Here is a 16099-nt window from a genome sequence, read left to right as displayed (position 1 = left end):
TATTACCCTGCAAGAGTATTGCACATACTTCCCCTTTCTAACCTCATTTTCAGGGCAGGTTTCATTTGTTGTCTATGTATGTTCACACACTCATTGTTAATTTTGTAAGATAATATAAGAAAGTCAGTTAATGTTATTAATGTATCCTTTGAAAACGCTAGAATTTGCAGACTATACTTTTTCTCTAATTATATTATTACAAAGAAATAAAAAAATAAAATAAAAAAAACTTATGATCAAACTATCAAATCTCTGTCAGTAGATTAATGCTAAATGGATCTATGTTTGAGTACACTCTTTACCAGAAACTGAGCATGGGCAACAAAATATGGTACATTTGAAAGTTTCTTGCCAGAACTACCACTTTGGTTGTTGTCAGACTTTACTAGAAGAATTTATATGTTCAGTGTTTTGCAGGAAAAACTCACTCCTTTAATCTATTCTCACATATTGTTACATTACAAGCTCAACCTTCAACATTTAAGTTTTTTTGTGATAAACACAAAGCAGAGCATAAATGCATAATGGAAAGAATCAATGTATGCAGGTTTTTTTAACTTTTTGTTTAGCCAATCTTAAAAGTGTGGTGTGCATTTGTATTTTCACACCAGTCTGTTGGTATTCAGGCTGTTTCAGGTTGCCTTACCTATAGGTCAGCAATCTTTTGAAACCTGGAGCAGGTTCCTCCCACCAGGACTGATCTGTATTTAGCTCTATCCTTCTTCCCATCAGCTTCTCTGCTGCTGCCTCCAAGTTTCATCCTCAAAACAGTTAATTCAGGATAATTTGCTAGTTTTCCACTTCATGTTTCGCACACATTTATATTAACACTGTTGAATTTTATTTACCAATTCTGAGACTTCTGAAGAAAGTTGACTGCACTTAATTTACAGGTGTTAAAGGGGACCAAATATAAATGGTAAACTTCAGATTTTTATTTGTAAAAATTGCTTGAAACCATCAATTCTCTTCCTTTTACATCAGATTGTACTACTTCAAGTGTGTCTATCGTACTGAAAGAGTCAGAGTTTACACTGTGAATACTTTCTCAGTGAATCAGAGATGCTATGCTTCTCCGTTTGAGAAGCAGAGTTTTCTTTTATGCTTCTCCAACAAGAGTTTCTCTTATTCAATGTGCTTTGGTTCAGTACAGATGTGATCGATTCCCAATTTGATCCTCCAACTATTTTTGCATAAATTAACACCATCGGTCAACAGTCAAGAAAAATAATCATTATGCCCTTTTCCAACAAAAATGTTTTACCACAATAACAGCAAGGCACAAATTAGTGACGTTATAAATTTATGTAGTTTAATTTTGTTTCCACATGTGAAAGAACAGACCTTCTCCGTAAGGAGAAAACAACTTTTAATGTAGGCAATAATGCACTCTAAGTCTTGATGGCATCACCATAACGGAAGAGGGAAACGGGCAAACCGGAGTTACATGACTCGAGATAGAAAAGTTTAAACTGAAACAGAGACACCATAAATAAAAAGATCATCATACTCCAGAGTTAAGAAATTACACATGTGACATTTAAAGTCTTTTAAAAAAAAGTGATAAAGCCAAAAAAAGTACACCAAAAAATTAAAACAGCAGGAAAACTTAGTCTGCAAAAACATGTTGGAAGGCATGTTATGCGTTGCAGAAAAATCAACATAAAAAGCAATATTTAAGACAAATATATGTCCACATTGTTCATAAGTCAACAGCCACAGCACATCTGTGTGCTTGTGTGTTCATGCATGACAGTGTGTAAGCATATCAGGTGCTGCTAGATGAGCCAACAGGAACTGAAGGTGAGCTTCATGGTTGGTTGATCTGACCCATAAACAGGATGGTCCCTGCAAACAGAAATAAAGACGGTTCACAAATATCAGATACTGCTAATGCAAATCTAAAATGCACTCATCTATGTTTTGCGAATAAAACTGCATACCTGTTGGGTTATGTCTGATGAGGAACAGAAAAGGTCTGTCCACAGTCACCCAAGGGGGAGAGGAGCGAGCCATCAAGATAGCAGCTAAACACACACCACAACAACTCGGATTAGTGGGGCGTATAAACAAATACTGGGGATAAACCACGCAGATTTATGTCCGATCAGGAAAAAAAAAAACAATTAGGTATACTTACTGGTGGTAGATGCTGCCTTCGTCCCTTCTTCATTTACAATGATTTTGGATTTCTGCAGAGCCTTGGAGACGTACACCGGCTCGGTACCTGGGAGAACAGCAGCAGTTCATCTTACCTCAAAATAATGACTTCCTGTACGACAGTTTTTACTTCAAGCCACAAGATGGCAGTAGCGCAAAAGTTTCAATCCAATTCTTTTTGAAAAAAAAAAAAAAAAGAAAAAAAAATCTATATAGCACCACGTGGTGGCACTACAACCTTTTATTCAAAGTTGCATTTCCTGAGGCCCACCCTGATTCAGTTTTTACACTGAGCGGTGAGACTATTTCAACTTCTTACTGGCTCTCAGCAGTGATTAGGCAACATTTCTCCTCAGGTTTTTACACTTACTCATACCTAAATCAACCTGCTTCAAACACATTCATCCAACTAGTGTGTATGCATCACCGTCGGGTTTTCACTCACTGAGGTGTGTGAAGTCGGCCGCATCCTGACTGAACATGTCTGCTATTCCCAACGCAGAGAGAGGAGCTTTCAAGTCTACCTCTACATCTGCAGAAAACCTGCAAACAAACAGAACCATGCAGTTGTTCATTTCACCAAAAGCCACAGCTACGTGTGTGCATTTGTGTTTAGGACTTACTTTGGAATGAGCAGGCGGACTTTCCTCATGTGCATGAGCTTGGCCCAGCTCTGCACAGTGGCTGTGCTGATGTGTGGAATGACGCTGGACAGAGGCGTGTCCTCAGCGGGGACGGCGATCAGCATGCTGATGGTGTTGCCATGGTAAGGCAGTTCAATCACCCGGTATTTGACCCCCTGGGGAGTGGTGGCCATTCCTAAGAATACAAGAAGGTTTAGAAGTTAGCTTGAAGAGATTACAAACAAACAAACACAGAATACTGGTATATCATACTTAACATAAAGCTTTCTCCAATCGAATACTATCAATTAAAAGGAAGGGAATTAAATTGTCAATAGCAATTCTTTCCCTCTTTACGTCTACATTTATTTAGAGCGCTGGAAAAATTCTCGCAATTAAGATTAGATGGGGTTGAGGGGGGAAAAAATCTGTGGAATCCAGAGATAAGAAAGACCGTAAATGAGACGTAGGAACCGGGAAAAAGATCCAAAATTAACTTAGCGGCACAGACCCAGCAAAGTCACACTGGGGGACTAAAAAGAGAGAATGACGTGGAAGAACAGAGACTCTTTTCACAAGAGGCCAACTTTAAAATACCTCTAAGAGGTAATCAGGGTGTGAGTCACCAAGACATTGAGGGAAATTTTGAACCTTTAGCCTCATTTTTGCTTATTTTTAAAGCTCAAACGGGCATTCATTTGTCAATGAAAAATAACTCGCTAGTGGCCCAGTAGAAGACCGAAGACTGTCTGGCTATTACCACAGCACAGATTGACTGATTGATCTTTAAACTATTTCGAGAGTTCCAGCAAAGAATCCCTTCAAAAGAAAAGAAAAAAAAAACAACAAAAAAACACACACACCTTCACTTATTTCTAAATCAAGGTTTTTCATTTAATTCCTTTTTACTTCCATTTCATAAATTGATCCTCCTGTCCCAAAACATTGCTCAGTTTTTTTTTTTTTTTTAAATATGTCATTTTTAAATCTGCTGTCTAAGTATTTTCTCTTGTTTGTTGAAGCAGTTGTGATTTTTATCTTGAAAGATGCTATAGAAAGTTTTACTTGTGGAGGACAAATGGTCATAAAGAGGCACAAATCTAAGCAGCATCAAAGATGTTTATTGTTGGAGATAAAGTCGTCATAAAAAATATAAAGGGAACGAAAACAAGTGAGGAAAAAATGTGAATTAATTTAATATACTGAACTCGCAAAATTTCCCAATGTCAGGAACCTTCATCTGTTTCCATTAATTTTGGTTCCGACTCCCGTTCTGGCCAGCTGACTCCTATGACACGATAATACATCCTACATACATCATCATCCTAGCTGCTATAAAAATGGGAGCTCCGAATGTCCAGCAGAGAATTACATCCATCTTCCAGTGTTCTTATAAAAATTGACCTTTTTCAACTTTAAAACCTGCGCTTCAACAAACACCACCACCTAAAATATGCAAGTAGGGAGTTTTCTCACTTCCAGGCTCAGCTAGCTTAAAAGTTCAGAAATTGAAAATAAATCAGTATCTGATTTATTGTGTTCATTTGATAAACTATAGCGGGTCAACACCTTAACCCAGGTGTTAACGCCATTGAAGTTAAACTTCCAGTTTTGCTCTGACTGATTTTCTGATTTCTGCTAAACTCTAGTCCTTTTCTCTCTTTATATACACACACTCACGATTATAGAAAAGGAAGTATATTTCTACTGTAAACAGGGCTAATAAGAGCTTCCAATGATTTATGATGAGAATAACAATTTACATTTTAAATGTTTAATCTTCTTGAGTTAGAAAACCGCCAAGAGCTGGGGAATGCATCCAACATGTGACAATGTTGAGATATTTTTAGTTTGTATTTATAAATGTCAGCATCTCAAGCAACAAAAATTAAGAGGATATATTAACATGGGCTCAAAAGGGCATTAAAAGGTTGCTTATGCCACAAGCTCAGATTTAGGAGTCAAAACTGCAAACTATTTTTTATGAAATGAGATTCTAAAATTATAAAAGCAAATATAAACAGCTAGGAAGTGACAAACATGCATCTTCTTTTGTGCCCTCTCCTTTTAATTGTATAAATTACTCTGTCCTTCTACTTCAGCTATTCACCATTGATGAGCCATCAAAACAAACATTGAAGTTTGGTGTTGTAAAGGCTTGCAGGGGTTTTCAGGGGCCCTGAAAACCCCTGTAAAGGTGCTGAATGTTGTTTCTACAGCAGAAATGACGGAATCTTGTGCTTTACAGCTGAACATGGCCTCAGTTTATTACAGTCGCTGGATGAGAATCTATCCCCCGCACTCACTGTGCCACCACAGCTCTGACATGTCTAAATATAGTTGACTGACTCGTGCATCATTGCATTTCACACAAAACTAAAAACATCCTGTGCATGTAACACGTCTGAGCCTGCAATGCTTTACAACTATCCACAATCTGGACCATGAATCACATCCTGACTGTTATTCCACCACAAGAATAAAATTAATATAGTAGAAAATAATTAAATTAGCAAATCTGAAGTGTACAGTCGAACTTGCAAGGTACCAAGATCGGGCTTCAAAAATAAAAGGCCACTTTTTCCCCCCACTCCAAGTTGATATTAAAATAATTTAATGTTTCAGGACTAGGGCTAATGCAATTAATCGGATTAATCATGATTAATTTTTGAAATCATCAACTAATCTAGGAACTGATTAAATGTTAACAGGAATATAGCGATTTTAAAAAAATACCATTTGCTAAAACAACAACTTCTTGTTTAGCTTAATTATGCCAAAAATGTACAAAAATATGAATTTTGCATTAAAGATGTTTTTTTAAAACAAAAACCTTCTTTGCCTTGAAATTCAGTCTCCCCAGAACTCCTAAAATGGCCATTTATGTAAAAAATAAAAATAAAAAAACAACAACTGTTTGGCACATTCGCAGTGTGTTTGCATGTCATCATTTCATAATGAACTCCAGCTGCTTCTAAGCATGCTCACTCACCTAAGTTAAAGATGGACAGCTGGGACATCATTGACACTTTGTATACATTTCCATCACCGCCAGTGAACGGCCTCATCTTCGTGTTGTTGGGCTGGAAACCCGACTTCCACGAGCCTTTGAAGTAGATGGAGTTGAGAGCGACCAGACGGGTCAGAGTCGAATCCAGCATGTCTGCTTTGATCAGGTTGGTGATGTGGCCTGCCCAAATACACAATGGTAAAAGAACAAAGATTGATAAAAGAAGAAAAAAAAAAAAAAAACCCTGTTTTGTATTCAAATCATGTTGGAAAAGGAAGTGATGCTGCAAACTCATTCTACCCAGAACTATTCAAGTAGCATAGCTTTAGCTTCACCCGTTTTGTTTATTTGCATCTCTTAATGCATTTCTAATATAAAAAAAAGTTTTAAGGGTTTACAAAAAAAATCATTAGAACGGCAATCATTTTTATAAGATTTGTCAATTAATCCTCAGAATAATCCATAGATTACTAAAATAAGAATTAGTTGCCGCCCTAAAAACAAACTTTACTCTAATAGGAAATATTGTAATGCATTGAAACTACAAATTCAAATTAGATCTGTAACAAAAAGCAACAAATCTTAAACATAATCTACACAACTGAGTCTTCAAAAAAAATCTGTATAGAGGACTCTACCAACCGAGCACGACCCCTACCTTTGGTCTTATTCCTGACCCACTGATTGATATAATCAGCTGCTGCAGTGGGGTTGCTGAAGTCCAGGCTCCGGCTCTCACACTGGAAGTTTGCTTTATTGGTGGCCATAAAGGTCTCCTCCATTGGGAAACCGTTCTGGCTGAACATGCCGTTGGTAATCTGCACAAGGTCCTGGTTTGACTTGGAAGTCAGATTTTTGTGCAGCTTCTTCAACATCTTATAAGGACCTGTGCACAACAAGTGTATTTAATCTTTGGATTGATATTAAATAATAGTGATTTCAGATCATAAAGGACTCAACACCAAATTCTTCTGTCCCTCCACACCGTTTTTCTTGTATCGCAGTGCACTGATGATTTGCTTCCTCGTTTCCCCCTGGGCTCCGGGCAGCAGCATGCCGAGGATCGAAGCCACTCCATGGGGTGAAAGCACCACGTTCTCTAGAGGCTTTGAGCGGACTACTTGCTGGAACACCTGTATGCCCAGATCGGAGCCGCGTTCGCCATATGAGGGGGCTGCGGACAGCACACCCTCATGGGCGCAAAGGGTCACCAGTGCATACAGGCAAAGGAAGGAGACGTGCTTCATTTTGTTCTCAGAAGTACCTTGAAAGAGAAATAAAAGCAATGAATGAGGTTATTTGATTATGCTGCTCCTCATAGAACAAACATGAATCTACCACAACTTGCATTCCTCAAAGTCTCCATGGCCACTCATTCCTTTCACATAACTCACTCCGGTTTTCTTGGTAATAGTTAATTATCGCAAGCGCTCATCATCCTTTGAGGAGCAAAACCTTTTATTTAGCACAGCTGAATCAGAGTGATGAGAACAGACCCACATTAAAAGGTTTTCTGTTTTACTAGGCTACACTAAATCTTTAGGGCCATCTTAGGAAATCTGTTTCAGCCTGCTCCACTGATCAAAGCAAAGTAAATATGGTCACAAGAGCTAGACTTAATGCCTGCCGGTGATGAGCAATGAAAGGACGCTCAGCTTTACTGCAAATATTGCTGCTTGTCTTGTGTAACACCTACATGATTGGCTTGTTTGCCTTTTAGATGATAATTTATCTTTCCTCAAGGAAAAAACTAAATGATGCCCCCTTAAAGGGACACCTTTAATGGGAAACTCAAGATCAGGGTCAGCCCCAAAAGTAATAGAAATAAGTTGCTGCTTTGAGCCAGTTCAGTGTTTCCAAGAGTGCTTGAAGTTTCACTCAAAACAGGTTGACGAATGCATATTTAGAGCATGATATTGATCGATTGAGATTTAAAAAAAAAAGAAAGAAAATCTATTGATTAGATGGAAACGCTGCAAAAGGACAACTTAAAATACAGCTATCTCATAATGTCTGCTGGTTGTGTCTGAACTGTGATCATATGTCATGGCTGTGTGTAAAACATGCCCAGACATCCCAAATGAAGCAGTTTGTTTTCCAATAGTTTTTCTAAAAGACTCACCATACATGACGTTTTCAAGTGATATTTACCAGGAAATATGGTGACTAGACCGCTTCGTCATGAAAAACCTATTGCGTCACAGTCAGTTTGAGGCAGCCAGTGCAGTCTACTTAGTACTGACGTCCCATGTCATTTTCCCACTCTCTCCAAACTGTTGAATACTAAAAATCTGATCTACACGAACGGATTTACACCTAAAGTTGTTTTATTCAACCCTTTTGAAGAGTCCATTTGTGTCTCATGAAATATGCAGGATTTAGAAATGATGTCAATATTCTAGAAATATCAGAATCACGCAAGAGTCTACTTACTCTAAAGCAGGGGTGGGCAACTCTAGGCCTCGAGGGCGGTCTCCAACTTTTAGATGCATTTCAACTTCAACACACCTGAGTCAAATAATGAGGTCCTTAGCAGGACTCTGGAGAACTTGACTGCACTTAGGAGGTGCAGTTAAGATTCAGCTGTTGGATTCAAGTGTGTTGGACCAGGGATACATCTAAAAGTTGCAGGACGCCGGCCCTCGAGGACCAGGATTGCCCACCCCTGCTCTAAAGGGAAACCACACAGGACTGATGTTTACAATCAGATATGCTAACAATGCTGAACGCAATAACCAATACAAAAGGCTAAAGATGCTTTAAAAAACACCATCTGTCATTTTCTCTTTTTTAGAATAAGGAAATTCTGTTTCCATCCAGTCATTTAACACCTTCTACTCCCACAGTGTGACATCGCCTCTGCTCCCAATATAAATAATGACCAACTGCAGAAAGACTTTTTATAAGACTCATACACAGCTACAGTACATTATTGAATGCCTTAATAATCTAAGCTGCATGTAATGGATCATTTTCCACTCAAATATCATCTCAGACTACAGTTATTTAATTGATCATGTAGAAAAATGAAGACTTTGTAAGATGGTCAACGTTTCAGATTTTGAGGTGTTAAAAAATAATGAAGATGCAAGCTTTTTATTAAGGAGTAAAAATATGTTGTGACTTTAGCTGAGTTTTTTCTTTTAGTTTCAGAGTTAGATTGTTCTTATTTAAGAGATTGTAAATCATTTTTTGAAAATATTTACAAGAACCCTTTTATTTTTAAGGCATTCATGTTTTGTAATCAGTAGACAATTAGGAACTTCAAAGTTCTTAAAGAGAAATGACATTTAGTTAAACTTTGTATCAACATATCAGATCTTTATAGATTGGTGATTTGGAAAAAACACCAGATCAGCGCTAATTTATAAAATACTAAACATATATAAGATCAATCATTATAAGAGCAGTTATGTGTAAAGCTCTGGCAGGGAAGTTATCTGGAAGAAGTGGGGACCCAAATGAATTCCTGCTTAGGGCTCTATAAAAGCTGGGACCGACCCTGCTAATTTCCCAGAAAAATTGGATTTGCTCCAGTAAAAATAACCTATTTTATTACAAAGGCTAACAATTTACCCTGACCATCCCGCAAGGCATTAATTAAAACAATGCGTGAGAACAGCAAGGGGGTCGAAGAAGCTACTCAAGAGGAGGAGCCCACTTTCTCTTTGAACAATAACAATTCAAGTCACGTCTATAGGCAACTGTTTGCTTTAACAAAAAAAAACAAACATAAAAAAGACCTTTGTGGGTTGTTGTTAAAACAAATAGCTGATCGATGCAAAATGCAGACTGAAATCACAGAAAATTAGCATATCAAAAGTCAAGAAAAAAAAGTGAGAAGTTAACTTTGTACGCCCACTTTAGCTTAAAGCAACACAGCAGCACATATGATATATTCTATATCCTTTACAATTTCAAGAGGGCAAAGTTAACAAACGGTTCTCCTTACCTTCCGTGTGACGTTTTCGTTCTTCGACTTATCCCCCAGGTGATACTGCAACCTTATATCGGTCCGTTACTAACTTAAGTCCAATCGAGAAACGACGGTTCGACCGTAATATAACGTAAGAAACAACGTGCGTTTATTCCCGCTAACCTGAACACTACAACTGAGCTCACCGTTGCTTTGAAAGAGGAATTTATTGGACTGAGCTCCGCCTTCTGGTCAAACAACCGAGCACGGAGTGGGAGCGGCGCTCTCGCTTATTGCGTCAAACGACGAGTTATATTACCACTACTTCCTCTAGACCTCCAAAATAAAAGCACGTTCATACTGCGTTTCCTGGAAGTTAAATGTTCGGATTCCAAGTAGGAAAAGTGACTCCCATAATCGTGTAAGAAGAATAAACAGTATGATGAAGACTACGAATTAAACCAGTCAAATCAGGGATACATTTGTGGAGAATTAACAGATTACAAAACAATACACAAAGCTGAACATCTGACAGAGACTTCCTTACTCCTGCTGATCCATTATTTAATGTAGCTAAAGGTGAACCTCAAAAAATCCAAAAGGTGCATAATGTCATCTTTCAATTTTATGAATACCTTGATCATCCGACAGTCTATTTGCAAGCAGGCCTGAGTAAATTCCACACCCAGACCATCGGCATCTGCCAACTCTGTTATTCACCTGATAGGAATAGTGATTCAGTTCCAGTATTTGTGTTATCTTGTATTCACTTTTAAAATTTTTCTGTCAGTGAGCATAAAACAGATTTCAAGAGGACAAAGTAACTTTTCTTGGTTGAGAAGGAATGTGCTTTAAAACATCACTTTTGCAGCAACTGTGTGTAAAAAACCTAAGAATCCAGTTTTACAGCATGAGGCACCAGTACAGGGGCTTAGTCCAAGCTAAAAATGTTGGACTAAACGTTGTGTCTGGCTGGGATGAATTAAAAACAAACAATGCAGAGCAGAGCTGGGTCAGCATGTCTGTGTTTTGGATAAATCTCAGGAGATGGCCAGAACAAACAATAAACATGCCCTGTATGATAACCGTGCCTTGCTAGGCTTTCGCAATATCCTATTTGAAACAATGAGGCAAAGGCAAAAGTAGGGAACAGTGCATACCGATCCGGTCTTTGCAACAAATCATGGTCCTGATGGCGATAGAACACTTCCAAAAAGCAGAAAAGACTATCTTTTTCTTGTTTTGATGGTTATGGCTTACAGAAAATGAAAACCCAAAATTCAGCGTATCTGAAAATTTGCATACTGTGACAAACATAATAAATGGAAACACATTATGTCTCACCTTAATCAGCAAATTAACTCAAACACCTGCAACGATTTCATGACCCTTTAAACAGTCTCTGACTCTGGGTCAATCGGTTAGACATTCATGGGTGAACACTGCTGATACGGCACCCTTTACAAGGACAGTAAACCACACAAGGTCATTGCTGAAGAACCTGGTTGTTCACAGAGTTCTGCAAACAAAAATATTAACAGAAAATTGAGTGGAAGAAGAAAAAAAGAGTGGTAGGAAAAGATGCAACAGCAAAAGGCAGAAGCACAGCCTTGAAATGACTGTCAAGCGAAATCCAATCCAGAAGAGCCAATAAATTAGACATTTGTTGGTCTAATGCAATATTTTGTTCTCAGACACTAATTCTGGGGTTTTCTTTACCTGTAAGCTATAATCATTAAAATTGCAAAAAGTAAAAGCTTGACATATTTTATTCAATGTTATCTGAATGAATCTATAAAGTTACTGCTTCACTTTCTGAGATGACTGGCAAGAAATATTGCACTTTTACACAATATTCAAATTTTTTGACATGTACTGGTGCATGGTGGTTGGCCACGTTTCCCCGTCAACACAAAAACTGAGTCAGGTCCCAGCTCTAAAATGTTGCCTGTCTCCATTCTTCTTGTTGCAACATGAGAAAACAAAGGATGAGTGTGCATTGGTTATTGTTGATCAACTTTGTGATAACCCACATTTTGAAATCTACAGAAATTTCCTACTTCAAAATGATGTTCAGCAGTTTGAATTATACTGAGATGGAAAAACAGCATGATCAGTTATACTGGTACGACCAACACAAAGTGTGATACCACATATTTTATTTAAAAAGCAAACTATATCATGAAAAAATGTGGTTTTTTTGTAAACATTTTTTTTTTGTCCCTAACCAGGGGGTTGTCAGACTGCTAAACAGCATGTACTTCTTCTACAGTGTCACACAATACACTGGACTGAGAGGTAAAAATAATTAAAATTTAATATCAATAATAATTAAAAAAATGATTTCAAATTTTAACACATTAAAAACAAGAACTTTCCCCAATTCAAACTTGTGCAAAGGTGCATTACAAGACTTCAAGCAGCTGAAAATTTGGCAGTACAGTAAGAAATCAAGTTAGATTTTTCAGAAATCGTAAGCGATGCGTTTGCTTTGTAAAGCCGAAGGAGCCTTCAATCACTACTTCAACCACTGCTGGAGGAGCAGAAAGATGTGATCCCGAGCCTCAGATAGCTGGGGAAGATCTTGGCTCCTTGCTGGGTACATGTTAGCACAGTGAGCAGTTCCTGCATGAGGGGAAAAAACATGGCCATTAATGGGAGTGCAGAGGAAAATGTCAGCTGTAAAATTAAAAGACAGTTGCCAAAAACATTTAGACAATATTTATTCGTCTGCTGAGTTACTGGCTTTTACCGACTTTAATGATTCACAGATCAGTTCTGGGACGGATAAACACAGAACATTTCTTTAAACATTGAGAAGGAGCTGAAACCGAACACGAATGGGGAAGCAGAAAGCGCCGTAACTTTAAGGGACTTTCAAAGAGCTTGGGGAGGCTACTGAACAACAGATTTTAAAATAAGAACAGAAAAAAGCAAAGTTTGACTTCTTTAAAGCAAAGTATGTACGTTTGCCTGGAAAAGTGTTAATCCCCTTGGACTATTTCACATTTTGCATGTGTTTTTCTTTTAGAGTTGGCGAGACAGACCAACACAATGCAGTAATTCTAAAGTGAAAGTATCATTTTAAAAAGCAGCAAAGAGCTGAAGAAAAAAATGAAATCCAAGTTTTATATCATCTTAAGGGTATATTTTTCACAGAGAAAATTATAGCTCATATTCCAGATTCCTTCCCCGTTATATTGTGGAACACGAATCACACATGAACTGTATAAGTGTTGCTTTACACACACATAAAAGATGCAAAGCACACAGGGACTTAAACCATGTCTCAGACCTTAGTTAGGGAGAGTTTCATTGTTTTATTCTACATTGAATATTAACGGAATCACTGACGCTTCTTCTTCTAAAGCAGAAAATACTAAATAGACCGACAGACTAATGCATCTACAGACCTCAAACTCTTATTTTTTCCTTAAGCTCATTAAATTTGAACTTAATAAATCAGATTGATCAGTCATTATACCAACATGGTAGCAGATTCAGGTGCATTTCCTCACCTTTAATGAAGACAGAAGGGAGCTCAGCTGTGATGTCTGCAGTGATTCCCAAAGCATGCCACGGGTCGATGGACCCGTTGGGGAACACGATTCTGCTGGACTGGATGTCGTAGCCGCCGTAATACTCGTTGGTCTGGGCGACGGCCTCTGCCACCTCGTCAGCACTGATGTTGTAGAAGCTTGCACACTGTTTCACCTGATAACTGGATTCAAACGAGAGAAACAGACTCTGCATCTGGGAAACCTTGTTGTAGCTCATGAAACTGTGTACTTTGTTAGAGTTTTATATGACAGACCAACACCAAGTAGTTCATAATTGTGAGGTGGAAGGAAAAGGATGCACAACTTAAAAGCTACCAAGAAATAAACTTCTACTTAAAAATGACAGGGTGGCACTTCTTTCAATTAAACAGTGAAGAAGCCAATAAATCCATGGAAACTCTGGAGGAGCTGCAGAGATCCAAGAAAGAAAACTGTGCATCACTTCCCTTCTATTTCACACATATGTTCCACTTCGTGTTTTTTCCCTCTGTCATATAAAATATTATCATTGTGCTTCAACATGTGCAGATCCAATGTACGCAAGTGACATGAATGCTTTTGCCAAGCGCTGTAAACAACGCAGCGTCTTTTCAAAACCAGAAAGGAATACATTAAACAGTGCATGATGTATAACTAATAAAAGGTGATTGGGTGAGCAGGTGCACTGTACTGAATCATAATTATGAATCTATTAGGCACAGAGACAATGTGTGCTGCACTCACTCCAGAGGGAAGCCGGTGAATGGCTGGTTCGGTGAATCTGTGCTCTGGTAGAATCCAAATTCACTGCAGGTCTGATAGACCCACTGTCTCCCTGACAACACATATGCATAAAAAATTTAATCACTGCTGCATATCAACTTAGTTCTGCGAAACAGAGGCAGAAACAACAGAGAGCGGGCAGACCGAAGCTTAGCTTTAATGGCTATTAGAAAACAAACAAAAAAAAAAACAACCATGTCTTTTTAGTCATCCAGCCTTAATGAAGAGAGGAAAGAGCTCAGATGAAGTTGAAAGGGTGGCTGAGGAAGTTTATGCGGCTGGATCACAATGGCCTTCTGGGAGGACAGTTTATTTTTCTAACAATCGGTCCAAGTTACAAAGCAGAGTGGAGGCCAATAACATCCAGTGAAATGCTGAAAAATATTCCAGATTAAGGCTGTCCACAAACATGGACGTACAGCATTCCACGTTTCTAAAATTTCATTTTCAAGACAGATTCATGTTTTAAGACAAAGATGCTGACCTAAATGTTGTCCATGGATTTATTTAGAGGTTTTTCCATGGTAAAGAAATCCCATTTTAGGTTTTCTGCCAAATAAGACCTTGTTGTCTTATTTAGACATTACCTAAAAAAAGACTTTCAGCTACACCCAAATCTTGGTTCACTAAATGACAAAAACCACATCCTAACAGTCATGTCTCCAGAAAGGCTCTTACAAGTCCTTTTGGCTGTTTATGGAAAGTTTTACCATGACATTGTAGTTGTGTACAAAACACACACATCCTGTATAAAATAGTGCATTTGTTTATATATATATATATATATATATATATATATATATATATATATATATATTATATATATACATACATACATTAAAAAAAAACATTTTACAAGTATTCATACCCCACTGTTTACATTTTGACACCCATAGTACACATATTGAGAGCAAAGCTGAGTCTTTTTGCCTTCATGTGATGTGTGAAGGAAAACTAACGCCATCTATACTGTAGCACATGGCGGTGGCAGCATCATGCTGTGGGGAAGCTGGACAATAATGAAAAATAAAATACAGATTGATACCGAAAGAAAGAAAAAAAACGGGAATTCCCTTTCCACTTCATAATTAAGTCCCACTTTGTGTTTATTTTGCATAAACTTCAAATAAAACACATCAAAGTTGGTTGTTTTAATGTGAAACAAGTTTAATAAGTATAAATACTTGTGAAAAGCAACAAATCTACATGAATCAGAGCGGATGCACCCACCTCCTCCTGCGGCCGGCCCATCCCAGGACGTATTCGTCATGTCTCTGACGTAGTTACTGAAGCTGACGTCCAGGCATTTCACAGAGAACGTGTCCATCATGAGGCGGGCCACAGCAACGTAGCGGGTGTAAGGATCTCCCAGTGAGGCGTCACCCATCACGTCACACAGCACCTTGATGGTTATGTTGGTGCCCAAAACCCCCTGCAGACAGAAAAATTTGATTTATTTGGAGCAGAGGCTGTTATAAAAGGACATGGTGAGGCAAAAATAATCTTGTGTCTGAATACGCAGTGATCTGTAAAGATTGTAACTGATGAGCCACAGCTACAGGAAGGTGGACTTAACAGGATTTTTCCTGCCTGGCTGTGCTGTAACCAACTGGATGACATGTAGATGGAATCATTACGATCGTCGCTGCAGTTCTATAATTCATGATAATCAACACGCATCTGCCTGACGTGACTGGCATGTTCTCTTGCTTTTCCCATTTTGAGTAGCGGCTAAGGGCAACAGGTCACTTTCCAAAGCCATATTTTATTCAATAAAAGTTCTTCGACACTTGTCAAATCGTGAAAACGTTAAAATCTAAGTGTGGCAGTGTCGAAAAAAAAAAAAATAAAGAAATAAGTGAATGAATGAGCAAATAAATAAATAAATGAAAGTGTTGCATTTATACTAAAGTGCAAGCAATTTTGGTAGTGTTGATATTTGTTAAAAATATTATTTCCTAACATGGAGTTGATTGAATAATTTTTGTTTTAAATGACAAAAAACCTCACAATAAACAAAAAAAATATATATATATATATAAAAAATATATATATATATATAAAAAAT

The 16099-nt window shown here is 37.9% G+C and overlaps 2 protein-coding genes across 2 annotated transcripts in view; both read right to left on the bottom strand.

Moving 5' to 3' along the window:
• Positions 1-1479: 1479 nt before the first annotated feature.
• On the bottom strand, positions 1480-9935 carry serpine2 (serpin peptidase inhibitor, clade E (nexin, plasminogen activator inhibitor type 1), member 2). Its single transcript, XM_015042920.1, has 9 exons — positions 9746-9935; positions 6779-7057; positions 6452-6679; positions 5776-5973; positions 2784-2979; positions 2606-2703; positions 2141-2227; positions 1944-2027; positions 1480-1848 (listed from the first exon to the last, which is right to left on the bottom strand). Exons 2-9 carry the CDS (start codon positions 7038-7040, stop codon positions 1811-1813), a joined length of 1191 nt encoding a protein of 396 aa, XP_014898406.1. The 5' UTR covers positions 7041-7057; positions 9746-9935; the 3' UTR covers positions 1480-1810.
• Positions 9936-11462: 1527 nt separating this feature from the next.
• prss59 (serine protease 59, putative) overlaps positions 11463-16099 on the bottom strand; it is a 19010-nt gene continuing 14373 nt past the window's right edge. The window contains exons 6-9 of the mRNA XM_015042919.1: positions 15262-15463; positions 13993-14083; positions 13228-13430; positions 11463-12334 (exon numbers count right to left, since the gene is read on the bottom strand). Of these exons, the coding sequence (XP_014898405.1) occupies positions 12228-12334; positions 13228-13430; positions 13993-14083; positions 15262-15463 (603 nt within the window). The 3' untranslated portion in view covers positions 11463-12227. The remainder of the gene's footprint in view (positions 12335-13227; positions 13431-13992; positions 14084-15261; positions 15464-16099) is intronic.

This window comes from Poecilia latipinna, unplaced genomic scaffold, assembly GCF_001443285.1.
Source record: "Poecilia latipinna isolate Pla-1442-1.1 unplaced genomic scaffold, P_latipinna-1.0 Scaffold608, whole genome shotgun sequence".
Taxonomy (NCBI): domain Eukaryota; kingdom Metazoa; phylum Chordata; class Actinopteri; order Cyprinodontiformes; family Poeciliidae; genus Poecilia; species Poecilia latipinna.
This window is presented reverse-complemented; position numbering and strand designations above follow the sequence as displayed.

Bases quoted from the DNA above. Each gene is read 5' to 3' on its own strand.
- serpine2 (XM_015042920.1), bottom strand. From the start codon at position 7,040: ATGAAGCACGTCTCCTTCCTTTGCCTGTATGCACTGGTGACCCTTTGC. The intron at 2,980-5,775 runs GTGAGTGAGCAT...TTGTATTCTTAG, and splicing joins GCTGTCCATCTTTAACTTAG to GAATGGCCACCACTCCCCAG. The intron at 2,228-2,605 runs GTGAGTGAAAAC...CTGTTCTCCCAG, and splicing joins GGCCGACTTCACACACCTCA to GTACCGAGCCGGTGTACGTC.